Source organism: Hemibagrus wyckioides, linkage group LG03 (assembly GCF_019097595.1).
Source record: "Hemibagrus wyckioides isolate EC202008001 linkage group LG03, SWU_Hwy_1.0, whole genome shotgun sequence".
Taxonomy (NCBI): Eukaryota; Metazoa; Chordata; class Actinopteri; order Siluriformes; family Bagridae; genus Hemibagrus; species Hemibagrus wyckioides.
Genome location: NC_080712.1, coordinates 28,883,820 through 28,892,320, shown reverse-complemented (window position 1 = coordinate 28,892,320; position 8,501 = coordinate 28,883,820). Strand labels below are relative to the sequence as shown.

Here is an 8,501-nt window from a genome sequence, read left to right as displayed (position 1 = left end):
TACTATAAAACTACAGTAATTCAGATAACCTGTAAAGTACTACAGTCCTGAATCTTTCGTCGTTGTTTGTGGCATTAATTTTTGTTGACGGTCCCTTACTCATTATTCTTTATCAGTTTATTATTTTATTTCCTCCAAGGTTGCTCTAAAACTAGTTGGACAATAGTGTGCACCTCTTCTATAAAATATGACAATTTACTTTGGACAGTTGTATGTTTTTTTTTTTAATTCTGTCCTCTATAGTTACTGTTTGTTTTTTGGTGACTAAATGTGTATTATTAAGCCAGACAAGTCAATTGAAAGCAACAAGAATCAAATGTTTGACTATTTGTTGATTATTGCTGATCCATTAAGGATTTTGGCTTTAACAGAACGGCTTTCTAAAAGATTTTGAGGTAGTTTGTCAGGGCAGCAGATAAGATCAGACTTTGTGCAAGATCTAAGTTCTCCCATGAGCAGAGCAGTTGGAACAATCTGGTTTTCATGTCGGAAAAATTTGTTCACGTTCCTCTCCATTCCTTGACACTGAGAAGAGAAGAGAATTGTGCATTGCTCTTCAAGGGATGAAATTTGGTATGAATTTCTAGATGACTTCTTCACTTGAGGACTTCTGGAACAAAGGCATGTTTTTCTTGGGGATTACGTCAGTGACTTGTCTTGAACACTTCACAAATCCCAAAGTCTCGTATTGGCTTTGGTCAATACTCTTGATAGTCTGGACAGACATTACTGCTTGTTCTGTTATGACTTGGTTTGTGTCATGTACTATCAATTCTTGGCTGTCTTCAGTGAAGGGGCTTGAAATACACAGCCATTGACGTCTTGCACAAATTGAGCCTGTGTAGAGGCTCCCTGGTTTGGTTATGTTAGGTTAGGTACTGACCAGTAAGAAAATGTTTATTAGAGAAAAGTAATCGGGCAAAGCAAACTCGGCAAGATCCGTTCATTTGTTGGGATTCATTTGTTAGGGTAAAATACGTTTGAGGCATAAACAATTAGAAATCAGCAAAAATTGTGTAACATAGTGTTCATTTGCATGCTTTAAGAATTTGGTTTCTGGGATGCAGCATTCCAGTTATTCCCATGTAGTAGCATTATTTTTCATTTGTTCCTGTTCACAGAGGAGTCTAATATTGTTGCATGTGATTCTATAACCTTAGTGACCTGAGCAAAGCAAGCCGGTTGGCTGGGTGTTGTGGGAACAGTGTTGTACCTTTTGCATTTTTGCTAATCATAATGTTGTCATTTTGCTGTATTGTTGCAACTAGTGGTTCTCTATTCAAAGCAAATACGTGTGTAGAAAGATGGAGACATCCTTTACGACTCTCTCGTTTTATACGGTTATTCCATTAGTAATTATTGTGGCCATGGGTGCATGATCTACTGCTGAAATTATCCAGTGAAGAAATTATTTCTTGAAACCAAAATTCCTGTCTAGCAGCAATGAAGAAAAGAAACTGTAATTTATTCATCCTTATTCAGTGTATTCAGGGTTGCCAGTGGTTTAGATCTTAAACCATCTGTGAAGTCCATCAGCCATCAACTGTTGGTTGTTGACTTTGACACAGATTCACCGATTCAGGCATAACATTATGACCACTGACAGGTGAAGTGAATAACACTGATTATCTCCTCATCATGGCACCTGTTAGTGGGTGGGATATATTAGGCAGCAAGTGAACATTTTGTCCTCAAAGTTGATGTGTTAGAAGCAGGAAAAATGGACAAGAGTAAGGATTTGAGCGAGTTTGACAAGGGCCAAATTGTGATGGCTAGACGACTGGATCAGAGCATCTCCAAAACCGCAGCTTTTGTGGTGTGTTCCTGGTCTGCAGTGGTCAGTATCCATGAAAAATATCTGTTAAGTCAAGTAAGTACCCTTTAAGTCCCGTAAATTGCTTGACTTAAAGGATCTGCTGCTAACATCTTGGTGCCAGATACCACAGCACACCTTCAGGGATCTAGTGGAGTCCATGCCTCGACGGGTCAGGGCAGTTTTGGCAGGAAAAGGGAGACCAACACAAAATTAGGCAGGTGGTCATAATGCTATGCCTGATCAGTGTTCCGATGTTTACTTCATGGAAGGTGTTCTGGAGATGGCCAGCGGTTGTGAAAGGGGTTTTTATTTGCTAGGGAAAGAGTTCCTCTCTCATCTACTTCTGTTGTTTTCCCAAGTCTTCTGAGCCTTTTACTTTTCCTGAACTCACATCATATTCTTCCTGTTTAAGAACATACAGAGTAGCTGATTTGGCCTCAACAAATGTTTCTGCCATCATTCTGATGGGCTTGTTTTGATTTTTCACCTTAATGGTGGCTTGCTTCACTGACAGTACCAGCTCTTTGGACTTCATACTGAGAGTTTACAGCAACATTTTCCTAATACAAACACCACACTTGACCATCTGGCCATGGAACAGTTTAGCAGCCAACTGTCCAATTACTTTTGTTTTCTTAAAAAGGGAGAAAGTGTGGGAGTGCTTGTAATCGGACTGTAATTCCTATACGGTTTAGCAGATTTGGATGTAAAAAACTGTAAAAGATAGTAATGATTTTATTTAAAGCACCAGTATACTATAGTAGACAGCTAACATAGCAATAACAAACAATAACTGATGTGGCTGTATAATAATCATTTTTGCTGTGATCTGGGAAATTAGATATAACTGTCCTGATTGTGGAAGTTAATGCTTTGCTGATTATTTTAATCTCAGTGTTGATTTGTACAATGGGCTGCTTTCTTGTGCAAAGAGTTCAGAAGAACTGAAATTAAAGCAGTATCCATATGTGACGGGATAAATGCTGTTTTATTAATATTATTATTATTTACTGTGCTTTTATACTTATGTACTTTTATAAATTAGTCAAATTGTTGTTTAATAATCTTTATGAAACCTGAAATCATTTGTGTCTAACAGTTTGTTCTCTGACACTTATTGTGTACATTAAATCTCTCTTTGCTCAGTATTTAGTATGGAAGTGATCTGGTATTCAAGCTTTTTTTGTTTCTATATTTGTGTCCATTATCTGAGGTGTACACTATATTGCCAAAAGTTTTGGGACACGCCTCCAAATCATTCAGTTCAGGGGCTGGGCTTGACCCATTAGTTCCAGTGAAAGGAACTCTTAATGCTTCATCATACCAAGACATTTTGGACAATTTCATGCTCTCAACTTTGTGGTAACAGTTTGTGGATGACCCCTTCCTGTTCCAACATGACTGCACACCAGTGCACAAAGCAAGGTCCATAAAGACATGGATGAGTGAGTTTGGTGTGGAGGAACTTGACTGGCCTGCACAGAGTCCTGATCCTCAACCCCATAGAACACCTTTGGGATGAATTAGAGCGGAGACTGCGAGCCAGACCAAAACTGGGACGTCTGCCTTCACATGCAGAAGAATTTAATATGGAGTTGGTGAGCCCACTCGCTCATCCATGTCTTTATGGACCTTGCTTTGTGCACTGGTGTGCAGTCATGTTGGAACAGGAAGGAGTCATCCACAAAGTTGGGAGCATGAAATTGTCCAAAATGTTTTGGTATGCTGAAGCATTGAGTTCCTTTCACTAGAACTAAGGGGCCAAGCCCAACCCCTGAATTCAATGATTTAGTGTGGTGTCCCAAAACTTTTGGCAATATAGTGCATGTAAAGCTATTGGTTCGAAGAATCATGTTTCCATTTACGTCTTTAATCGTTATTACTGTTGATCTTGGTTGAAGTTGATTTGTTGGGTAATTTCTTGACTAAGCCTTTGTATATTCAGCATGGAGAGGTGTTTAGTATTTTTTTGTGTTTGTGGGATTTATGTCGTTTTTTTTCCATCTTGTGTGTAGAGTATGAGAGAAATCTTCCCTCTCCCATTTCCCAGAGATGAGTGGGTGAGATTTCTAGGGAATCGTTGGTTTCGCTTGCAAGGAAGAAGTTTAAAGAAGAGGAGTGGTGAAATGATGAGAAAATTGTGTATTCTTTTGCGGACGAATTTTCTCAAGTCTGAAGTAGTTCATGTAACGTTTCATTACATCTGAGTGGCAGTATCTGAGGTTGTGTTGAAGTTCGGTCGTATTTTGAGGTTAAGGGCTTTGTTTAAATCCCAATGATGACAATTGATGCTGAGGAGAATTCTCGTAGTATGAAAGGAAACGTGTGGTCATCTGAATTTGGGTCTTTATATATGATGGAATCGCTGATTAGACACGTTATTGATGATGTATCGGATTTTTGTGGAATAAGTCTAAGCTCCTCAGCTTAGAGTTGTATGATGTATAATAGATTTGATTGAAGTGAATGGATGGTTGAACTGCACTTGGTGGGAAAAATCTAAATGTACAGTTATTTTAAAACATTTAGGAAGGAGGGGAAAAAGAGGTAAGATGCTAAGGCTGCAGCTTTTCCCATATTCCCACGCTGATCCTTCATTGCTGGACTTTCATGTAGAGGTCACGTAGTTTGTCTCTCATCAGCGAAACACGTTTGCCTGGCCAGTTTGAACAGGGGATACAGTATGTTGTGCCATTTATCTGTTCGCAGTGGAATTAGTCACCGAGGTCATTTCCTTTCGTTCCACTTGTGGGATGATGGGTTCGGGTCAAATTTGTGGTCTGGCTCAGACACAGTGGACGCTGTGAAATCTCATGTTTTGCAACTGCTTCAGCTTGAAGCTTTAGTTTGTGTTGCAAGAAAGGTTTGACGAGATATTTCAGGCTGTCACTGTGGCTTTCCTGGTATTCCTGTTAATATTAGCGTCTCTTGTGCTTCTGTTCTTTTCATTTCTCTAAAAGAAAGAAGTGAAAGTGACTCTCCTAGAACTTCCGTCAGTTCTTTCTTATGCTACGTAAAGTCAAGGCTAGGTCTTTTATTTCTTGTTTTAATATCTGACGAAGTTTGTTTATTGATTGTAGTCCAGTGACCTTTAAGGCCGCTCGCTGCTATCAGTAGTTATTTCGGCTTTTCTCTTTTAGGCTTGGTTGTGGTTTGTCTTTTTCCACGATGTCATAAAAATAGCTGTCATTGTTAAATCCCTGGACAGATTCACTGCTTGGATGATGTCCAGACGCAAGTTTTTTTTTTACATCCATTTGTATTCCCAAGAGCAGCATAAGTTATATTTGGTGTGTAGCAGCAGGGCACGGCCATGCCGAGTCTTGCCTCTGTAATTTTGTGACCTTAAGCTTCACACTTGCTTGGTGGCTATGCATTAACTTTTATAGCATAAAATGTGCTCAAGGAACCACAGCTGGATATGAAACTAGCAATTTAGCACTACTTTTTAATGTGTAATCTCTAAAGAGTGTGTGTTTCTTTTAAATTAGAGTTCCTGAAAATATATGGGGGGGGGGGGGGGTGCACAAACGTTTGAGTCCCCAACTTAAAACAATAACACTTGAAATCAAACTAGACAGTAAATAATATGCAACTTTTTTTTTTCCAGAAATATTTAATAAAATTACTGCTCTTATATTTACAGTCAAGACATTCCTCATTATTCATGGGCAACAGTGGGTCTACATGACCGTTCACTTTAATGATGCACAACTTTGCTCTGTACAAAACAAACAAACAAACAAACAAAAAAAAAAACGCTAACTTTTTTTTTTGTATAAAAAATATAAGTTAATTTAATTCTAATTAAGAAAATAACAATGCTAATAATCATTGAAGGTTGCATTAATAATAATAGCAATATAATAGGAGCCATAATAAAATTAAGGACAACATAATAGTATTAATAATAATAATAATAATAATAATAATAGTCTCTAAACATAGTGCATATGAGGGGAGAAAAAGAAGCTGTGGATGAGCTCAGTCACTGAGGTGGATAATGCTGTGAAGTTCCTCTTAACTCGGATTCTTGTTTTAAGGGGTTTATGGTGGGCACACATGCATGCATACACACACACACAATCTGAAAGTGCATGGCTGCCTAAGACCTAAGGTAGCACCATAAGAGTGTAGCTTACGTCCGTGAATACAAACACATTTTCACACACACACACACACACACATTGCACATGTGCCAAAAGGATGGAGGGGAAGAGAAAATCTGTCACACACACACACTCTAATGGAAGCTGTACTTACTGAACATACATGACCATATCAGACATTGTACTCCTTTGGTAACCCAACCCCCCCCCCCCTCCCCCCTACAGGCATGGTTAAGCAGTGCCACTGTGTCGCTTACATTCACTCATCAGTTCTGCAGGATTTACACGAAGGCGCTCAGAGCTCTGGCCACGTCCCAGCGTATTACAGGCTGAAAAACAGAAACGCAAGCCAAATCAAACCATGCATGACACTGCTCTATTTTCGGGAACAAACCATTTAATCGGAGAAGACGCTGTACAGGCGTCTCCGACTTCATAGGCGATTCGAATTAGTCTTTGGCCGTGTTGTTTGTTTCAAGTGTAGCCCAATTGCGTGCGACTCGAATGTATTGTTTTGAACAATTAAGAGCACAGTGTGTGTTTTAACACAGTGTTTCATTATTCCACACATAATGATTTGAAAATCATTGCGATTTGAGAATACGCCGAAGGGTTTGACTGTTTTTTATTACTCGGAATTTTATTACTCCTCACACTCCATGTTTTTTTTTGTTCCATTCAGTGTTTCTAAATAATTTTCTTAATGAAATATTCACTTATTGCTTTAAGATGTTCTCTAAGATCTCTCTAATAGTCATTCATGTCACTATTATTCTATTAATCATCATGGTAGCATTATAAGTTTCTCCTATTTAGTTTTAACCCAGATAGAACTATTAAGGTCAGGGAATGTTTCGAAACAGTAATTATGAGTGCCATGTGTTGCTTTTTTGTGGGGAAAAAAAAAACAAACAGCTAGGCAGAAATGTTAGTAAGCCAGACTGCATCAGTCATAGTGGTTGTTTTTCTTTCCTGTCCTACATATACAGTACTACAACTTTTTCTCCAAATTCAGAGGACTAAGAGCGCTAAGCACTAATGAGCCGTGTGTAAGTCTTGTGCATAAGTATGACAGTAATATAAAAATGAACAATAAACAGCTCTATTTTAGAGTGCAGTGAACATTTCGGAAGTCTATATAAATACAAATGAAATATTACCGTTTAATGAGAATCTCTAGGTTACGTTTGTGTGTCTGTCACTACAGCGTCACTGTGTAGAACATTTATTACTGTTTGCCTTAAAAAAAAAAAAAAAAAAAAAAAAAAAAAAAGTCAATTGCCCAAGGTCCAGCACTTTTAGGACGAGAGGATCAAAAGCTGATTTGTACATCAGGTTGAATGGTCATAGATTTTTTTTTAGAGAGGAACATTGTGACTCTCGTGTGACTACAGTAAGGTTCGTCACAACAGCTCTCTTACTTCAGACGGATACACTGCAGGGTTTGTTTTTCTCCCCCTGCCCCCGAACTCCCTCCCCACACAGAATAGGCTGTATTTCTTCATTCAAGTACTGCAAAACATCTTTGCACAAATGAAAAGAACACGTCCACGAGTCTGCCACCGTGCTCGGCCTTGCCTCGCGCACCTTTAACGCTCCCTACCGTCTCTCCCGAAACTTCCCGAGTAGGTTTCGCGTTGGATGTTTTGATCACAGCAGGAATTAAAGTACCGTTTCAGACGATCTGAACCTTCTCCAGTTACAAGTCATTTAGTAGGAACTGCAAGGTTCAGATTTTAAGGCCTCTTCAAATATAAGACCACAAAAGAAACCGTTTTGAAAAACAAACAAACAAAAAATTAGATTTCACCTCAAAACTAAACATTAAAAAAAAAAAGCAAAAAAAAAAGCCACCATCCGAGGAAAACTCGAAGCTAAAGAAGTCCATTCAGACCAAAGGCGGTCCCACACTGAGCAGATTTGAGGCAATCGAATCCTGCTTCCTGGGAGAGCCATTATAATTAGAGTCTCTAGCCTCTGTCACCCACTGAGGTAACGCTTGTTTTGCTTTGTCTTTTTTTTTTTCTTTTTAAAGATTCTTCCTTTAGTTGCTTGGTGAATATCACCTCTCCTGCCTGGCCTCTCTGCTCCCTCCCATCTCCAGAGGAAGTGGGATTGTTCTAAAGGAAGTGCAGTGTCTCTGGCAGGGTGTGGATGGTGTCGTGTTCAAGGCTGAAGGTCTCAGGCTGAGTCAGTTGTCCACTTTGACTGGTCCAGACTCTAGCAGCTCACTCTGCTCCGGTTCCTCACATGGAGTCCACGCGCATGGCTCTTCCCCTCGAACGATACGCTCCCACTGGCCCAGGTTTTCCCTGCATGCACATAATGATACGCTTTAGAAAACATTCTGAAGAACTGCTACATAAATACAACAACCAACAAAATTCAAGTGAAAAATAAGTAGAAACATTTTAGTACCTTCCTTATTTTACTTAAATTTTGGTTGCTATGTTTTATTAAAGGTGGAAAAAGATCTGACAAAACTGCAAGGCTTCTAAATCTGTGCTGCTAAATCTTAAGATGTGTTGTAGGCTTTTGTTACACCCTTGTACACCTAGATATGATCTTGTGCACAA

At 39.1% G+C, this 8,501-nt stretch overlaps 1 protein-coding gene across 4 annotated transcripts in view; it reads right to left on the bottom strand.

Annotated features, from left to right (window-relative positions):
* Nucleotides 1-5,426: 5,426 nt before the first annotated feature.
* The window catches only part of pde10a (phosphodiesterase 10A), an 84,938-nt gene continuing 81,863 nt past the window's right edge, over nt 5,427-8,501 (bottom strand). For 3 of the 4 annotated variants that reach the window (XM_058385356.1, XM_058385360.1, XM_058385354.1), the window contains one exon: nt 5,428-8,237. In XM_058385356.1, the coding sequence (XP_058241339.1) occupies nt 8,117-8,237 (121 nt within the window). In that variant the 3' untranslated portion in view covers nt 5,428-8,116. Of the gene's footprint in view, nt 8,238-8,501 lie in introns of all 4 variants that reach the window. The other variant, XM_058385353.1, reaches the window with a different exon arrangement.